The sequence below is a fragment of the Cupressus sempervirens genome, chromosome 7, assembly GCF_028749045.1.
Source record: "Cupressus sempervirens isolate cs-2001-9-10 chromosome 7, ASM2874904v1, whole genome shotgun sequence".
Classification (NCBI taxonomy): Eukaryota; Viridiplantae; Streptophyta; class Pinopsida; order Cupressales; family Cupressaceae; genus Cupressus; species Cupressus sempervirens.
Genome location: NC_143124.1, coordinates 611,496,763 through 611,517,364, shown reverse-complemented (window position 1 = coordinate 611,517,364; position 20,602 = coordinate 611,496,763). Strand labels below are relative to the sequence as shown.

Sequence of the window (20,602 nt, the reverse complement as noted above, 5' to 3'; positions counted from 1 at the left end):
GGAACAAGAGGAAAAGCGCATGCAAAATGTCTTACACATGGCTTAACAGGAAATCCCATGTGTGTACAAGTGAGGAAGAAGCCATGAAAGCCGAGGCATCCCATGCCGCACAGTTGCGATCCAGGCAGGTATGTCTATGGAAAACACTCTAGAGGGCGACAGATTATGGGAGAAATCTTTGTACCGGATTCAATGATACCTTCTCATCTTGCTAGACACTGCATAGGAAGAGATTAAGCCCGTAATGAGCCATTCGTTGGCCTTGTCACACTGCACAGAAACCCTGACAAGATTAGGGCTCCATAACATCTCGAAGCTGACCACGAACGACATGGTGGGCACGATAAGTTTGTTTCTCATGGAGTGACTGCGTTACATGGCTACCATAGCGAGCACCAAGGCTTCAAAGATTTATGGGCTATGCGTTCTGGCCAAGACTAGAGATATTTTAATCGAAGATTTGTTAAACCACTATTTAATTTTAGAGGATATGACCTGATTGTGTAAGATACAATATTATTTTGGAGAAAAAGATTTGATGGCATAAACATTACAGCTTATGTTGTGGCCCACAAAAGATTGTGCACAAATTGAGCAAGATCTTCATTTATTACTGCTCAATGAGCAGTTTTCAACTTATATTAAAACAAGAGCTCTCAACAAAAACAAGAGCTCTTAGAGAGCTGGAGTCCCGGGAAATAAATTGGACGTAATATTTAAAATTATAGTTTTGAAAAAAGAAGTTATAAATTTTAGTAAATTTAATTTAAATTTTTAATTAATATTTTAATTTTTTGTTTTATAAAATAATGTGGTGACTAGCCATTGTCTAAAAATATACAACTTAATGTAATGCATTGTAAAATCACGAGATTTGAATTAATAGATTTTTAACCAAAAAATTTTTAAAAATTAGAATTTTATTACATAAATTAAATTTAGAAATTAATTTTTTTTTAATTTTTTTAATTAATATATACTGAAGTCTATATATATAAAGCAATACAACTCTTAATAGCAATAATATATTTTAATAAAAAAATAAATTTAATAATTATTGATTTATATAAAACTAATTTTTAAAATAATTTAAAATATATTAACATTTTTAAAAACTATTTTGAAAACTAAAAATTGTGATATTAATATTGATAAGACATTATTTTTGTTGTGGAAGATAGAAACGTGACTTTTTAAGAAATCTGACAAATATGCAAAAAGATAAAGTTGTAATTAATAATGAACTTGTTACAAATATGGAAAAGATAGAGTTATAATTAATGAATTCATTAATGCATGTTAGAAAATATTGTATTTTTTGAAGTGGGAAAATAAAATAAACCCCACCAAAAATGCAACGGGCCAATTAGAAAAAGATAATAAATCAATATAAATTAATGTAAAAATATAAAGTTTGTTGAACTTTAAAACTTAGTATTTTTTTTGGGTCGCACTAATGGGCGGGGGAGGTAAACAAAAACATTAGTACCTTGCCTATATATAGGCAGGGACTAACAATTATTGGTTTCTAGTTTCAACAAACAGGTTTTTATTGAAATCCCCACTTGCAATAGCCTATCGGCTAATAAACAATCTAAAACCGATGAATATAGCATTAATAGTGGCATTAGTGTAGAAAATAAAGAAGCTTAATACATTGTATAAAGAAAATAAATGATAGCTTTTGTATGGTAAAACATCAAAGTGAGACATTGTCAAACAAAATATCAATTTGCAATAGAGTAATTGATCAAGTTGTTGGATGAAGATGCCAAGGTTGTCTAAACTATGGATATGGTCCAATTTCAAGTTTGAATTAAATATAATTGATGATGAAGTGGAGAAGAAATTAAATGTGCTATGAGGATGAATATCTAGATAGATAAATTCCAAGTTAAGACAAAAGGTAGATTGAAGGCGTGTAGTAATAAAATAGTTAAGTGTGGAATATTATATATAAAATAATTATTGTTATGAGATACAATGAAGTATCAAGAGGGTGCAAGCATATAGAGAAGCCAAATTCAATATCATTGCTTTTCATAAGGATCTACTAAAGAGCAAAGGTGAAAGTCATGCAACAATGTAGATAGATTAATGGAAACAAGGAGATATTAAGAGGCACTCTACCCTAATTTTGAGTTTATCTAAATTTCTTGGAGTTAGTAGCAATAGGGTGATCAAGATTCCAAATTGAGGTAGTAATATGGTTGTAAAGATTTTGATTTAATAAGTCAAGCACCTAGATTGTGGGCAAAGAGAAGATTATGTGAGCTAAGTTAATATACAATATTTGGTCATCATGTGATGCATAAATGTTAGAGCTTAGCAAAAGACATTGAAACATTTCCTAACACGGCCTTTGAATTAGAAAAGGGGGGGTGGTATAAGGCACCAAACTCCTTCCAAAATTCTATTCTTATGTTGAGGGTACTTTGAGGTTGGTTAACTAGTTAAAGAAAGGTTCTACCACTTGACCCTTACTTTTTATAATGTCATTTATATCGCAAGTGCACCCTTTGCTTATTTGCAAACTTACATCAACATATATCATACTTTATTTTCGTTGTAGGTTTCTCTCTAAGCACCAAGCGTTCAAAAGTTCGAGGCAGTTCCCATAGGATAACCATAAAATTCCAAATTTAGGTAGTAATACGATTGAATTTGTGGAATCAAGAAGTCTGAGCACCTAGATCATAAGCAAAGAGAAAATATTATGTAGATGATCTAAGTTCATATATAATCCTTATTCATCATGTGATACATGAATATTGGAACTCAACGTCAACAGAAACATTCCCAACTCTTAGTCTTAGAACTAGAAAATGCAAAGTAGGAAGCACCAAATTCCTTCATAAATTCTATTCATATATTCAAGGTATTTTGAGTTTAGAAACTAGTTAGAAGAGTGGTCTAGCACTCCGCCCTTTTATTATTTAACACGCCCTTCCAAAGGTATCAATGTGAAATCAGCCCTTGTCTATTTGCAAACTTGCATCATTGACATATGTTATACTTTACTTTCTATTTATCTAATATATTTTATGTTCATTGTGGTTGGCCAAAAGGAAAAAATATATTACGCTTTATTTTCATACTTAATTTTCTGTAAGTTTCTCTCTAAGCACTACGAGCACTCATATATTGTGATTTCTCCTAAGCATCAATAACATATATGGTGCTTTCTAATAAGCACTCGTGATGATTTCTCAAAGCTTATATAAAAATTTGTTATTTAACCTTGAGCCAAGTTCTAAGTGTGAACCAGGTAGCAGGCATGTGCCCCATATTGTAATCTTTCAATTGCTAAAAATCAATGAAGATTTGTATATTTCTTCCATTATATCTCCACGTGTGCATTCTTCTGTGTTGTTTTTGCTAGCTACTTCGTTTGACAATACTTGATCACACTAAACTTTCTTACCATCAACAAACATAACCCTCACCACCTCACAATCAACTGCAACAATGAGGCTCTCTTTGCCCCATCAAGCTGTCATTTTTACTGTCTCAGTCAAACTTCGAGATGTAAAGTATGCTTAAAGGTTTTTCTCGCACAAACTTCAGCAGTTATAGTAAATCTCATTCATTATGCTATAAAAGTTAATTGAACTCTCATAATTGGTGCTCAAATGAGTAAAGATTGAATCTTCCAACCGTATTGTCATGTTTGTCTCTAACAAAAATTTTGACACCAGCAACACTAAGATTCTTTTCCATTGCCCTCCACTGTTCAGTTTCCCATTATCATAAGGATATACTTATTTCACCATGGGGATCTAAATTACGGTTGTAGAAAACAAACTTTTTGAGGTAATGGAAAGTGTTACAAAGTCTTATATAATCTCTATTAAGTGAAACACTAATCAGAGAAAAAATGATGGCAAGGGAACACAATTCAAGAGAAAGTTACATGCTTAAATCAGAACTATACAATCAGTCAGAAAAGCCATGGAAAATGGCATAGTTATATCAACAAAATAATTAAATTCACATAATCTACAGGTATTGAAATCGATAAACCATAATGAGCCTCAGAGCACAAAATTAAGCAATGGGTTCAAGAACCCAGTTCCCTGTAGAAGTAACAGCCAAACCACCCCTGCTGCCAAGAGTAAGAAATCTGCTGAAACTTTCAATAGATTGGTAACCCAGAAAATAGATTGATTCTGTTTTGCCAAGTTTTTAACTCCTGAAATTGATTCACTTTGGCCATGCTTTAACTAGTGACATTACTCACAAATTTATGTTTCACAGTGAACAAACATTAGTGAAGGGCGACTATATAGAATGAAGACAGGTGGAATGATTTCCAGGATACTAGTTCACAGCTCTTACTTAGGGATAATGGCATATACTATGAAAGTACAGTATCGAATATAATCAATTCAACTTAATAATAGCAGATACTATTTGAGGTGCAATTTAATCACCCCGAAGGTAAATAAATAGTACTAGACAGAAAATATTTCCACTTATTAAACTTCGGAAAATGCTCCCATTGAACCAGACAAAAAATAAAACAGTGATCTCTTTTCCTACTTGCACAAACTAATATATGGGCTTCTCTTTATCTGTCAAACATATTCAACGATATGTTTTAAATAACAGTGAACAAAACCAACACCTAGAGAATGCCTCCTCAAGAAGTTTTTAAATCATCCAAGCCAACACTTTTCTGCAAAAACAAAAACAACAAAAATCTAATTAAACATTCTTCAAAGAGTTAAAAGTTGACTTTATCACAATCTTTTTTGTATTGAGACTGGAAATGAAATAAGCTACAACATACAAGCATGCCACATCATTATCAAAAAGATGTTGACATGCACACAATTTTTATTCCAGATTCCTATTTACATCATGTAAAATTTTGGAATACAGAAAACCAGGTCTGCATTAAATGCAACATGCCAAGGTTTGGACCTAAAACAGCTTACCAAGAATTTATGGTTTTCTTGAAGCAGCAATGGAAAGGATGCACAAAACTTTTCCATGTCCGATATCACATCACCACTGCCTCCAATTACTTCCATAAATTTTTTCCTGTCTGGAGCAAGTTTCATGGCCACCTGCCACGAAGAAGAGATTAAAGGTCTTCATACAAAGTGCTTTAATCTGCAATACCATATATATTTTTCCTTCCCAAAACGATTATACTCAAAGAGAAGATAAATGTATTGCAGATTAATACAGTTATATATAAAACAAGAAAATGCAAGCCTATGCTACCAGGGTTAATACAAGCAGTTCTTATAAAGAGACAAATAAATGCTTACAGAGAAACTAGTGCTTGCTATCCATCCATGCCATTTCTTCAATGTCTTGTTATAAGAATTTGTACATGCTTCAGTCATTGACCAATCTGGATGCTCAAGTAAGTTGCGAAACAATTCTACCATGAAGTCCATAGCCCTAACAAAGAACATCATGAAACACAAAATATCAAAAATTTTAAGCATGTTCTATATTTTTTGAAGGTGAACACAACGCGGAGTCTATAGTGGACTTGGGAGAAACAGACTTCTATTATTTTCCAGACTAGATATCCACATAATTTGCATAATTAATCTGCCATGAAGTCCATAGCCTTGACAAGAACATCCTGAAACATAAAATATAAAAAAAATGAATTATGTTCTCTATTTTTCAACATTGGCCAAAAAGCTAAATCTTGTCCAATTTTGGTTTGGTGGAAATAGATTTCAGTCAATGTCCAATTTGGATTCTTTTATATGTTGCAATTAAATTTTACCATGAAAAGAACATTGTGAGATTGTCATGAAATGTATATAATGTCATAAATTTGAACCATGTTCTCTATTTTTTGACACTGACCAAAACATTTTAGTCTATAATGGCTTTGGGAGCAATATGCTTAAAATGCCTGAAAATGTCAAAGCAAGAAACCTCCTAAAGATTAAACTCAATATTGATATAATGGCAAAAGAAAATTCAAGATCGGAAAGAGGATGGAACTATAAAGATGATGATGAACGTTCTCTCTTTAACATTTCTTCTCCACTTGTTATCAAATACAAATTATTAAGCAGAAACAATTGCTATCTTACACGGACAAGTGATGGCTAAGAGAAATGGATAGAAAAAAGTTTAGGTGGAGTAAAATCAACGCTAATTATTGATGTGGGGAAAAGGAGTGCAGTAATTTGAAAATAAACCACACCATTCAGGAAATTGATGATGTAAGTGTTGGAGTTTGTAGCTGCAATTAAAATCTCTCTCTGGACGTTAATTCCGATATAGTCACCTTCAGCTAAAAAGGACATTCATGATGATTATAATATTAAATATAATGACGTGTGTCATTCATCATGCGTTAATGCATGGAAATACGAAGAGTTGTATTTGTAATGAAGAATTATATTTTTGGGAATTTCAAGAGACCTTCCGTTGTTAAGTGAAGAGTCTCTCTTGTGTTATTAAAATTGCATCTAGCGAAAGGCATTGTACGCTTGAATTTTATGATCAATAAAATGATATTTTGTTGTGTGACTGGGTTTTTCCCTTCAACTAGAAGGGTTTTTCTAGGGTATTTTTGGTGTTGATGTTTTCTGTTTTGGTTATTCCTCATTGCAGTTTATTTCTGTTTTTTAGGGCTTAATCCAACAGTAAAAACTCACAAAAGTGTTATCATATCACATAGAAAGAACACAGCATATAGAGTGACAGCTAGCAGCCAACTGTAGATAGAAATTTTGGGAAAGATGATCTATGCTCATTCTTTTCCTCCACGGCATTGAAGCTAAGATTAATAGCAAAAAGATTACTCGTCATTAAATATTGTAAAACTACGGATGAAAAAGAAGAGCTATTTGTATACAGAAAATTATTATTATAGAAACTGCATGACTTTCATATTTGAATTAACATATAGAAAATGATCAAAGAAGAGTGTAACAAGTGAGTGAAGAAATATATTAATTGTTGGAATATGCTTCTAGCTAAAGAAGAGATATTTCGGATAAATGGAAAAGAAGATATGTAAATATTGCTTTTGAAATTCATTGTAGCATTTCTTTGTCACTATATTGAACTGTCAAAAGACTTTTTGAGGCTTTCATCAAGTGATAGCAGTCACAAATACCCACTTAAAAAGGTCATAGATGCACAGATACATCCAATTGATCGGATTGCTGGATATCATTAAGGTTTTCAATGTAAATTGAATGGAGATATTTTGTTGGGCAAATGGAATGAAAAGAAATAAAATATTTATATTCTGCTCTGTTCTGTCACTGACCTTCGTTTCCTATGCAAGTTCTATATGATTATGCATGCATAGAAGGGTAAATTTTAATCCAATTGTTTAGATGGTTTTCAGGGACTGGATTCATCACTGGAGATCATAGTTTCGAGACTCACAAGACTTGGTGGGTCCCAAGCCAGGTGCCCCTCAGCAAGTCTGGGGGCTCCAGACTTGTGTTCAGCTGAGGCTAGACCAGATTTGCCAAGTCTCGGAGACTTGCTGAGTTACTGAGTCAGAAAAAGTCTGGATGCTCAAAAGGAGCCAAACTGAATTTTTTGTAAGTCCAAATTTTTAATGATTTTAGGGTTTAGATTTCAGAATATACATGAAATGTAACATTTCATACGTCTTCAAGTTATTCCCATTCTTTTTATAAGAATATATACAAGATGATGAAATACACCATGTAAGTATAAAAAAGTTCTTATACTTTAAGCTATATTTCACGTTTATATATTGTCAGGATGTTTGAGAATGGTTTCAGATCTCTAGGAATTACACTGTAAATTCAAGGCTTTGGAAAATCTTATAACTTTTCAGACTTGGTTAAATTTTGGTTATCAGAAGACTCCTATCATCATTCTCTTACTCTATCTATCCAACTCACTTTATCTGCCCTGACCAAGACCTATCTCTCTCCCTAACACTCTTCCTCTATCCCCTCTCTACCTTTCTTCATCTCACTTTCACCTCTCGCTTGCCAGTCTGGACCTACGTCACTACCTCTCTCTCACCCTCAAACCCCCGCAAGGGGTGCTAACCTCATTTTGGTGCTTCCCCCAAATCCCAATCAAACTATAAACATAAGAAGTAAAATGTCAATGATGAATTGTGATCATAAGAATCTGCATTATATGTATCCCTTGTTACAAATATTTTCTTATTCATAGTTAAACAAGAGGACACAGTTGCATCATGCTCCTGCCATAAAGTATTTTATTGAAGTTAAAAATACTGTAAATTTTAGTAATAATATCAGAATCTTAACACTGTTTAATCATAAGTTTGTAGCAATAATATAGTAAATGTCTTGACAAACAGTAATGAGAACAGTTTAACTTTATTGCATTTATACTCAAATGTTAAAACATGAATGTTTTTCTTGTGAGGTAAACAAAAAGATTCATTGCATCTAATTCCTCTTAATTATAAATCTATAACATATTGCAGATTCCTATCCACGAATTTCACAAATTGCAACTAATGTTGTGACCAATCATATGTCCATTACAAATTTGCAATGTCCCCTTTTTGAATAGGACTTTTGTTAATGTTTGGTAGCTTCAGTCAGTTAAACATATGAGAGTGGTATAAATATACATACATACATACATATATGTATGTATGTATGTGTATATATGTGTGTGTGTGTGTGTGTGTGTGTGTGTGATAAATAATATATATATATATATATGTATATTAATTATATATATTTAATGTATGAGATATTATAATTTGTTATTTTATTAATTATAATGGGTAGACATGTCTCTCCATGTCTCATTCACAATATATATGAAGGAGAGTGATGCATTTGAAAAATATATACCGAAAGGGCAATACTATTACATATGCAGCGATCCATGATAATTCAACATGGTATCAGAGCCAGGTTGCAGATGTAAATCGAATAAAAAATAAGGAATAGAAATAGGGCATTGCAACAAGGAAATCCAATGGAAGAGAGAGAAGTATATTTGGGAAATGGCTTATGTCGCACCGCCATTTTTTATTCTTGCACCAGACCACATCTTGTGCATCACAATTTTATTTGCACATTCATGAAAGTTTATCCCAGTTTTTTTGCAGATGCGAACTCAACCCCCAGTCATTGTCACCGCCAATTACAAACAACAGAGGGAGTTAAGCAGAGGTGGGATGTTTTAAGCTTAATGAGTGAGCCAACAAAGGAAGCTTTTTGTAGAATCATAAAGTGCTACAGCAAAGCACACATGGTCGAGCAAGCTCTTGGAGTCCTTGATGAAACAGTGATGTTAAGACCTTTGATACATTGATCTAGGGCTGGCAACATGGATTCTCCATTGAGTTTGTTGAAACAGATCGACATCCGAGCAACGTGGTTTGGTCAGCCAAGTCATCTTTTCAGCACAACTTAGCATCTTTGGTGCTGCTTCACAGATATGGCAGTGACTGCTGAAGTCCCAAGAAAAATTGTGGAGAAAGTTTTTTTTTGGCCATTGCATTTATAAGATTGTATGAGGATGTTGACCAACCGGACTGAGAAAGATAGATCACAGACATGAAACTTGGCACAACGACCAAGTAGAGGAAAGGAAAGTTCTGAATTTAAAAGGAAAAGGGGCAGTAAACGTATGTTAAGAGAGGTCGTTTATTAGCTTGAACAGGAATTTCTACAACCCCTTATGAGTTGAAAAATAAACTAATTTAATTAAACCAATCACCTACATGGATACCCCACGAGGGATAAGGAAAAAGTGTTATCTCCAATGTCAACATAATGAAGGATGTTTGCAGGAAATCACATTTGGTGAAATTACATATCATGACATACTTGAGAGTGGGTCAGAAGATAGCATGCAGAATAAAGCAAATGAAGTGATGGAGAGGAAGAAATATATTTAAATCTTTGATCCATTAATGCATATGAACCATTACATTAGCAACATGAACCCATACACCCCCACCATGGAAAGGTTGATGAGAGTCGAGGAGCATTTTCTAATTGAAGAAACTTGTACCAAGAAGGTAAGTATTTATTAAATTCGAGTATTTAGCTTATTTTTATTTCTATATGTACTATTAAGAGCTATGTGCCTTGATATTTTCCTTTGAGAATGTCATTGTAGGAAAAAGAGGGAGATTGAGATTCAGAGGGAGACTAACATTTCGTTAGATGCAATCTTGAAAGAGAGGGAGTAGATAAAGGAGATGGTTCCGTCAACCTTTAGTGATCTCAGACGTATTGATTAAGAGGGAGTAGACCATGTTGAAGATGGATTCTCCAATAATCAATAAATTGTAGAAATCAAGAGGATTGTGATTCCTAAGTATTCTTCTAAAGTATATGGACCTACCTGTGTATATCATGAGGAAGTGACAACTTCCAAATGATTATGACTTGTATTTGCAAAAGTTATTGAAAGGTGACGATCTTTCAATAACTTAATCTATTATGATGGATAGCTTACAATATCTATGAAGATCATGATAGAGGATACTTTGCATGGTGGAAGTTTATATGGTATGCATTATGAGAATGCGAGTGCACATACCTTATAAACACTTTGAGTGCATGGTGAATGGTATGCAAATTGATGTTCAGGGGGCCATTACATAGAGTACTTGGTGAATGTCAAATAAGTTGACTTAAGGAGGTCATTACTCACAGTACTTGGTGAATATCTTGCAAACTTGACATTCAAGAGGCCATTACTCAAAGGAACATAGTGAATGTCAAATGATTTGACCTTTAAATGTCAAATGAGTTGACATAAAAATGTCGAATGAGTCGACATTCAAATATCAGATAAGTTGATATTCAAAGTCAAATGAATTGACTTTCAAATGTCAAATGAGTTGACATAAAAATGTCGAATGAGTTAACATTCAAATATCAAATGAGTTGATATTCAAAGTCAAATGAGTTGACTTTCAAATGTCAAATGAGTATACATTTACCAAATGAGTTGGCATTAAATAAACAGAGAAGTCAAATGAGTTGACATTTCAAAAACCATTTTTTACATTGAGGTAATATGTTATTCATATTGTGTATGAATCTTGTTTATCCTCCCTAGCTAAGAGGGAGTGTTAATGTTTCATAGCTTCAGTCGGTTAAACCTATGAGACTAGTGTACATACATACATACATACATACATACATATATATATATATATATAATATGAGATATTATAATTTGTTATTTTATTAATTATAATGGGTAGACATGTCTCATGAGGAGACATGTCTCTCCATGTCTCATTCACAATATATATGGAGATTGATGCATTTGAAAAATATATACCAAAAAGGCAATACTATTAAATATGCAGCGATCCATGATAATTCAACAACTTTTAATAAACAATTATAGTAAAACTAAAATGTAAGAGAATAAAAATAAATTTTAAATTAATAATATTAAAGAATAAATTAAAATTTAACATAATTAAAATTTAATTAAGTTAATTAAGGGTCAAAAACATGAAATGAAAAGTTGTCATTGCCTCAAATGTGAGATATAAAAAAGGAGAACTTCATTTGAAATGTGAGAAGCAAACTTCATTTGAAAGGAGAGAGGAAGGAAGAGAAAAGGGAAGGTGGAATCAAAATAACATTAATGGAAGAGAAAAAAGGAGTGAGAAGAAAATGACAAATGAGGTGGTGTCCCCTCCTTTAAATATGATTTCATAATAAATAATAATAAAATTAAAATAGAAAAGAATTAAACATAATATAAAATAATTAAATTTAGTAAGTTATTGAATGGTCAAAAGGTATGAAATGAAAGTTGCGACTCCCTTGACCATTAGATATACAAAGGGAGAAGAAAACTTCAATTGAAAGTGGGGGTGGGGAGGAGGGGAAAGTTAGAGAAAAGTGAAGGTCCGAGGCAAGGAAGAATTAATAGAGAAGGAAATACGAAGAAAATAAGAAACTCCCTCAAAGGGCTAAGGTTATGAAGGGCTCTGACTCTATGAAAAGGTGGTAAATATGATGGTTTGAGGCTCTTTCAAAGAGGGACATGTATGAAGATTTTTGTTTTTTTTAAAGAAAAAGAGGGACATGTAAGAAGGGCATAATTGATGAAGAGTTGTGACTCGTCCAAGAGTGGTAATTGAGGAAGATTGTGACCTTTGCAAAGTGCAAACATAATGAAGAGGCGTAACTCTCCCCCACACTGGTAGATACAAAGGGGGACAATGTTTTATTTGAGGACATCCAAGGAAGAGAAATTTTAGGAATAAAATTTTTCTCAAAGGCAACAATGAAAAGTGGTAACTCAATTCTAATGGAAGGTGGTGATCCTTTCACCTATTAAGTATATTTCATACCAAGTAAAATGGGGGTCAACAATAAAAGAAAATTATTCAGATTTTGAGAGCAGATTGAGCAGAAGAATTCCATTTGTTAAAGAAGATCGATCTAAGAGATCAACCTGATATGAGAAATCAAACATAGATATTTATAGCTTATCTCACATAACTCAAGTAAGAATTACATATCTAACCACATTTTTGCTCCTATTTCATTTTGGATTTCTGAATTTAGGGCAAGTATATGGTGATCCCAAAAGGAGGCATTACAAAAGACACCCACAAAAGGAAAATCTTTTAAACAGTTGTGACTCTTGAAAGGATGGTAATTATGAAGGGTTGTGGCTCTTCCAAAGTATGGTAATTATGAAGGATAGTGACTCTTCCAAAGTATGGTAATTATGAAGGGTAGTGACCCTTCCAAAGTATGGTAATTATGAAGGGCTGTGACTCATCCAAAAGGTAGAAATGATGAAGGGTTGTACTCTTCCAGTGACTCTTTCTCACATTGTAAGGTATTCAGGGAAAATGGTTTCATTTGAGGACATTCAAGAGAGATCAAGGGTAAGCAAGTTTGATGAAAATTTGAAGAAAAACCATCAAGTCTTTGTGAGCAAAATGGAATGAAATCAAGTAGGAATGAGCTTTTACTAGCTCTCCATAACCTTGCAACAATATGAATTTCATTGAGGTTTCAAACCTTCAACTTCTAATTTGGGCAGAATTTACTCTAACTTGAGATTTAGCAATCCCATCTTCTCAAAATGTTTGCCCAAACCATGAAAATCTGAACTAGAAAAACAAAGAAAATCAGAATTGAAGTGTGATAAAAAGAGAAATCTCAGCAAAAAGGAAAAAAGAATCAGACCTTTGAAAATTATGAATTCTTAATTAAGTAAAGGAAAATGTCGATTTAAAGCTATAAAGACAATTTCATATCATGTAAGTTTTCAGATTTCCTTGATATTTATGCTTTACCATTTTGTGAGATCAACAAAATCTCTCTCTTTTTTTTTTTGCAAGGTAAAAACTATGAAAACAAGAGGATTGAAGAGTGAGATCATGGCAAGATAAAGCTCAAAACTTTGAACAACAAAGAAAGGCAAAGATACTTGTGGACAAGAGGATGATACTCAAAGTTGAAAATGCAAATTCAAAGAACAAGAATGAGAGTGTGAAAGAAGATATTTAACATATTTCTCAGATTTAACACAGATTTAAAACAATATTTGCATGCAACAGTTTTCAGATTTCAACCAGCAAATACTCATATAAACAGTTTCAAAATTGTCATTGTATTACAATAACTAGCAATAAAATAACTTCATAATATCCAATCTTAAAAACAGCAACAACAGTCAGATTAGAAAAACTAGAAATAACCCTGTAAATCCATATGTGAACTACATTATGAATTCACCACAGCTGATGAACCGGGTTTGCGTCCAATCCACCAATGATTCTTAAGGTTTCCCTCCTTAGGTTTAGAGAATGAAAGCTGAAATCTTCCAAATTCTTCAAGAGAAAACTGAGATCAAATCCAATATCCAAGCATGCTGCAAATGAGCACAACTTAGGAACTTTTCACATTCCCCTTGTGTCCTCCATCTTCTTCCTCTTTTGTCACCTTTTTATCTTCTTTTAAATATTAAAAATGACATTTAGATTTGCACTAGCTCCAAAACATCACTATTAATATTTTGTGAAGTTAGCCTCTAAATTCCGTAATGTCCCAAAAAAGGGGACATTAGAACTTTGTGAGAAAAATGGACTGAAATCAAGTTGGAATGAGCTTTTACTAGGTTGCCATAACCTTGCAACATCATGAATTTCATTTACGTTTCAAACCTTCAACTTCTACTTTGGGTGGAATTTACACAAACTTGAGATTTACCAATCCCAACTTCTCATAATAACCCAACCATGAAAATTTGGGCTAAAAAAATCCAAAAGAATCATAATTGAAGTATGTTTAAAAGATAAATCTGGGAAAAAACAAGAAGGAATAAGACCTTTGAAAATTGAGAATTCTTGATTAAGGAAAGGAAAAAGTTGATTTAACGCTCTATAGGCAATTTCATATGATGTAAGTTTTCAGATTTCCTTGATATTTATGCTTATCATTTTGCGACCTTAATAAAATCCTGTTAGTATTTTATATTGATGTGCAAGTTGTTTGGCCTAAGTCGATTGTTCTGTAGTTTTGGACTGGTTCTAGTTGCTGCAATCAAATCTATTGGATCATTTGATATGCAAATTATCAGACTTTTAGACCACTGTGTTAAACATGTTTGAGCTGTGTATCAGAAAAGGACAGGACTGCACTGGTTTGAACTGGAAGTACTAACAATCCATAGAGAAGTACTGGAGTGTATTGTGTATATCCTCTACACGACTGTGGTGATATGTTTGACTCCACACTGCTGGCACTATGTGAGTTGTGTTTCGGGTGGACGCAGTGTTGGTTTTGACTTTGCTAGGACCGCTTTTTGTCCTTTGTGTGAGTAAATTCCACTTGCGTGAACTTCGCATGTTTGGCTGGTGAGAATAAGAAGTGAATTTAAAACGGGAATGCACAGGTGACAAAATTTGAACATCTCCATCCTTGGCAAGTTACGAGCAGTTTGGTGGAAGTTGACTGAGAATCTGCCAGGGCATGGAACATGCACACTGAAAATTTGCCAGAGCATGTGTAACGTCTGAACCTGAAATCACTCAAGTTCTGTGAAGGATTTTTTAATTTTCTAAACATTCTGTGTAACATCTACACTTAAAAACACTCAAAGTACTGTGTGCACCAATAAACATAAACCTGCTGTCCTGAATGTGCTGCGGTTGCTGAGAAAACATGTGTTTCTTCCTTTCACATGTCTGCAGAGTTCAGGTGATGCGTTATTTTACTGGCATCATATGTGTGGGGCCCAGTTAAGGAATAAGTCTCTTCCTTAAAAAATAGGCAATTCTAACTTCCAAAAATATAGAAAGTGCATTTGACATTACAGGAAAAGAAGACAAGGGTATCAAGTTTTGAATGTGTCGGGGGTGCTGTGAAAAGAGTTTGTGGAGAAAGCATTACGACGCTGGTTGGTATGAACAATAAAAACGGTTGGAGGAATCCAAGTAAAACTGCGGGTGACTGTGTTTGAGCTTTTTAGGAAAGTTATATGTCAGTGGTCGCTGGAGTAGCTTACAGTTGATTAAACCTTTGATGCAGGAGCATCTTGCATGCGAAAATTATTGGGAAAAAAAAAAAAAAAAAAGTTGAAAAAAAAAATTTGAAAAAAAAAAAAAAAGAAAATTTGTGGAGAGAGAAAGTGACGAAAATTAGAGGAGAAATAATAAAAAAAATTGAAAATAGGAAAAATGGAGAAAAGAGGAATTTCTATTTTCAAGGTGCATGGGTGGCATAAATAGAAAATAATAAAAATAGTTGTCATTCCATTAATCGAGGTGTGTAGGTGGCATTTTAAAAGTTTGTGGAAAGTTCCTTAAATCATGTATTTAATATTTGTTGGGTGCTTAGTTATATTTGGGTGGGAATTTAATATTTATTTAAAGGTAGTTGTATTTACCTTTTATCCCACATTGGTTGTGTTTGTAATGTCTTGGGTTAGAAGTGCCTATTTAAGAAAGGCCTATTATCATTTGTAATCAAGTTCAAGAAATAGAAGCTCAAGGAGAAGCTTGAGAAGTAGAAGCTAGAAGGTGTGAAGACTTCAAGGTGTGAAAGCTCTAAAGGTGTAGCTCTTAAAGTAGAAGTTCTTGGTGAAGCTCTTGGTGTGAAGACTCTTATTTAGGATTTCTCTTATGTTGAAGAAGTCATATCTATGATATCATCTTGTGGGTGTTGTAAGGATCTTCAAGTATAATAAAATTGCTTGTGAAGCATTTGTTTTATTTCTCTTGGTCTCCATATTGTTGCACTCTTGATTGCGAGTGGGTAAGGGTGGTGTGGCCCTTCATCAAGTGGTATCAGAGCGGAAGTTCCTGAGTGTACAAGCAGATCACCGAAGTGTGAGGCAGTTTGTACCAGGACCTTGATTGGGTGAAGTTTATCACAGCGAGAGTTCCTGAGTGTGTGGACAGATCGCCGAACGTGAGGCAGTTTACACCAGGATTTGCAAAGAAGGTTGATCTTTTAGATTGGTGGATTTTTTTTGCTTAGGGTTTGCTAAATTTTTGGAAGATGGCTCCAAGAGGATTGGACCCTAAGATGATTGCGAAAATCCATGATATAGTGAAGAGGAATTTTTCTAAGATGTTTTCTCGGTTGGATGCTAGATTGGCTGATCAAGCTAAGAAGGTCAAGGTGGAAGAGGATGGTTTTGCTGATCAGTTTGTGGAGCCTGATGCAAAACCTGTAGAGCAAATAGAGGTTGTTGATGAAGATATTCCTAACCTTGTTGATGTTGGGACAGAGGTTGGTTTTCATGATCAGTTGGTTGAGTCTGACATGGAGATTATGGAGCATTCGATCGTGGATGATCTAGTTGTTGGAGGTGAGTTATGTATTGCAGAGCATCTTGTTGTAACTAGTGAGGTTTCTGGTGTTGAGAGTTTGGCATGTGTTGATGGAGATCTACATGTGGCTGTTGATGTGGGGTTTGTTGCTATGGGTATGAATTCACTAGTTGCTGATGTGGATGTTGGGACAGAGGTTGGTTTTCATGATCAGTTGGTTGAGTCTGACATGGAGATTGTGGAGCATTCGATCGTGGATGATCTAGTTGTTGGAGGTGAGTTATGTATTGCAAAGCATCTTGTTGTGAGTAGTGAGGTTTCTGGTGTTGAGAGTTTGGCATGTGTTGATGGAGATCTACATGTGGCTGTTGATGTGGGGTTTGTTGCTATGGGTATGAATTCACTAGTTGCTGATGTGGATGAGGGTTTGAAGAATTATGTTCAGTTTGTTCCTGGGGGTGAGCATGCTGATTGGATGGTTGAGATTCTGGTGTTTGATAGAGTAATGCAGATGTGGAAGATTTGCATGGTGGTTTTCTTGTTTCTATTGAGGTGGAAGCCTTTGGTAAAGATGAAGATGGTGGTAGATCTTTCTTTCTTTTGGTGTCAAAGTGTGGGACACACTTTTCTATCTACCGGGGGAGTCTAATGCAGGAGCATCTTGCATGGAAAATTATTGGGGAAAAAAAACAAAAAAAGTTGAAAAAAAAAAAATTTGTGGAGGAGAGAGAAAGTGACGAAAATTAGAGGAGAAATAATAAAAAAAATTGAAAATAGGAAAAATGGAAAAAAGAGGAATTTCTATTTTCAAGGTGCATGGGTGGCATAAATAGAAAATAATTAAAATAGTTGTCATTCCATTAATCGAGGTGTGTAGGTGGCATTTTAGAAGTTTGTGGAAAGTTCCTTAAATCATGTATTTAATATTTGTTGGGTGCTTAGTTATATTTGGGTGGGAATTTAATATTTATTTAAAGGTAGTTGTATTTACCTTTTATCCCACATTGGTTGTGTTTGTAATGTCTTGAGTTAGAAGTGCCTATTTAAGAAAGGCCTATTATCATTTGTAATCAAGTTCAAGAAATAGAAGCTCAAGAAGAAGCTTGAGAAGTAGAAGCTAGAAGGTGTGAAGACTTCAAGGTGTTACAGCTCTAAAGGTGTAGCTCTTAAAGTAGAAGTTCTTGGTGAAGCTCTTGGTGTGAAGACTCTTCTTTAGGATTTCTCTTATGTTGAAGAAGTCATATCTATGATATCATCTTGTGGGTGTTGTAAGGATCTTCAAGTATAATAAAATTGCTTGTGAAGCATTTGTTTTATTTCTCTTGGTCTCCATATTGTTGCACTCTTGATTGCGAGTGGGTAAGGGTGGTGTGGCCCTCCATCAACCTTGGGCAAAGAACACATAAATGTGAGGTAAATTGAAGCTGGATTGTAGATATATACTTATTACTTACATAGACATCTTCTTGATGTTAAATATATTTAACCAGATAACCTACAGGTCTGAAAGTACAGACTGTACTACTTCTTATCCTAATATAGGCTGGCATTAGATTATATATATTTTCCTAAAGGAGCCGGCAACTTCTCATGAAGAAACTTTATAATGCTTAACTAAACTAACACATTGTTAGTTATTATTATATTTATCTTCCCAGATCGCCGACTTAGAGGAAGATTAGTTAATGCTAGTTTAGGAAGGGATATGTCCCTTTGAGGGACATACACTTTAGTAAGGATATATAGGGAAGCTATTGGTGCAATTAGAGAACACACAGAAACAATTAAGTATGCTCTTCTAAGCACCAATATCCTGCAATTAAGATCATAAGATATTCTCATTCAAAAGGTTGATTATTACTTATTGTATCAGCATCAGAGAAGTTCGGTATTCTCCATATATTACACAATTAAGGTTATTTCCTCAGCAATACCATCACACTGATCTATTTGCAGAAATATATAATTCTCAGATCAGAATTATAAGTGTAAACTTCATCAATATTCAGAACTTAGAAGACCATTGTCAGCAATCAAAGAAGGAAATAGAAGTCTGATTCAAAGAATTTGCAGAATCTTTACATGGTATCAGAGCTCTGGTAGTCAAACCTAGGCTCTGCAAAATTCAATTATCAGACTCCATATATATCTAGCAACTATCTTATATCTTCAATGGCATACACAATCAGACCCGAGGACAGGTCTGATGGGAAAGAGCACTTTGATGCCTGGAAATTCAGAATCATGATGATTCTTGAAGAGAACGATGTAAAACAATTTGTTGATGGAGCATCCAAACAACCTCCAATTGAGACATTTGCAAAAGGAATAAGTGTCAGAGATAATCTTCCGGACTTTAACAGACTCAAGAACAATTGTCTTTAAGAGGAATCTATAAAACTAAAGAAAGGAGGGAAACCGAAAGCAGAAGATGAACTTCATGTTCTTAGTACAAACTCCTATAAGGGCAAGAAGAAGCATTTCAAGAAGAAAAGGGAAATCAAAAGAATGGAAAACCCAAAAAAGATCTCTCTAAAATAAAGTGTTTCAAATGTGAAAAATTTGAACACTAGAGATCTAATTGTTCTGAAAATTCCAAATAACAAGCAAACTGTACAAATGTTATTAGAGAAGAAGATACTTATGATCCTGAGAACCGTGTTTTGTGTTCCTCACTATCAAATGAAATTTCAAATAAAGCATGGATAACTGATAATGGATCTTCTAGACATATAACAGGATACAAAGAAACACTTGACTCTTTATCAGAGAAGGTTAACCCTAAAGTTACCACTGGTGATAATTCAGCACACTCCATTGAAGGAATTGGAAATTGTACTTTGAAACTAAAATCAGGAAATACTCTTCTTCTCGAAGACGATGGGCACAAAGTTGCATTTGTGGATGGAAAAGTATTAACTTGGGCTAAGAACTCCTCCATCAAGAAAACAAAGTTGATTGGTTAGAGAAAAGGATATTTGTATGAATTGAATACAGAATCTAGTTGATCTATTCAATCCCTAGTTCATGAAGCTGCAGATATAAATGAAATATGGCACAGAAGATTAGGGCATCTAAATTTCAAAACTTTATCAACTATGGAGAAGATGGTTACTGGATTACCTAAACTAAATAAAGACCACCCAAGTTATGCATAGGGTGTGCTCTGGGTAAGAACGCCAAAAGTCCCTTTCATGATAGTACTAGGAAAACAAATAATGTACTAAAATTAATTCATTCAGATTTATGTGGACCTATGTTTGTTCCTTCTCTTGGAGGATTCTAGTATTATATCTTGTTCATAGATGACTTCTCTAAGAAAACATGGATTTACTTTTTAAAATGCAAAGAATCAAAAGAAATCCTTTAGAGATTTAAAGAATTCAAAACATTAACTGAAAAATTTTCAGGGCATAAAATTAAATCCCTTAGAGCTAATAACGGAGGAGAATATACCTCAAACTTGTTTAAAAAGTTTTGTAAAGAATCAGGGATTAAGAGGGAGTACACTATTCCTTATAATCCAGAACAAAATGGGGTAGTAGAAAGAAAGAATAGGACAATTATAGAAGCTGCTAGAGCTATGATTTTTTATCAGAATCTAGAATATTATCTTTGGACAAAAACTTCTTGTACTGTTGTATATATTCAAAACAGAAGCCCTCACTCCTATCTTAAAGATAAAACTCCTAAAGAAGTATTTACTAAAGTAAAACCCAATATAAGTCATCTTAGAATTTTTGGGTATCCTGTATATTGCCATGTTCCAAAAGAAAAGAGAACCAAGTTAGAACCCTCTGGGAGGAAAAGTATTTTTGTAGGGTATAGTAAAACATATAAGGCATATAGGATTTT

The 20,602-nt window shown here is 33.8% G+C and overlaps 1 protein-coding gene across 1 annotated transcript in view; it reads right to left on the bottom strand.

Annotated features, from left to right (window-relative positions):
* Positions 1-4,267: 4,267 nt before the first annotated feature.
* GLTP1 (glycolipid transfer protein 1) overlaps positions 4,268-20,602 on the bottom strand; it is a 78,415-nt gene continuing 62,080 nt past the window's right edge. The window contains exons 4-6 of the mRNA XM_089792252.1: positions 5,280-5,415; positions 4,941-5,072; positions 4,268-4,678 (exon numbers count right to left, since the gene is read on the bottom strand). Of these exons, the coding sequence (XP_089648378.1) occupies positions 4,643-4,678; positions 4,941-5,072; positions 5,280-5,415 (304 nt within the window). The 3' untranslated portion in view covers positions 4,268-4,642. The remainder of the gene's footprint in view (positions 4,679-4,940; positions 5,073-5,279; positions 5,416-20,602) is intronic.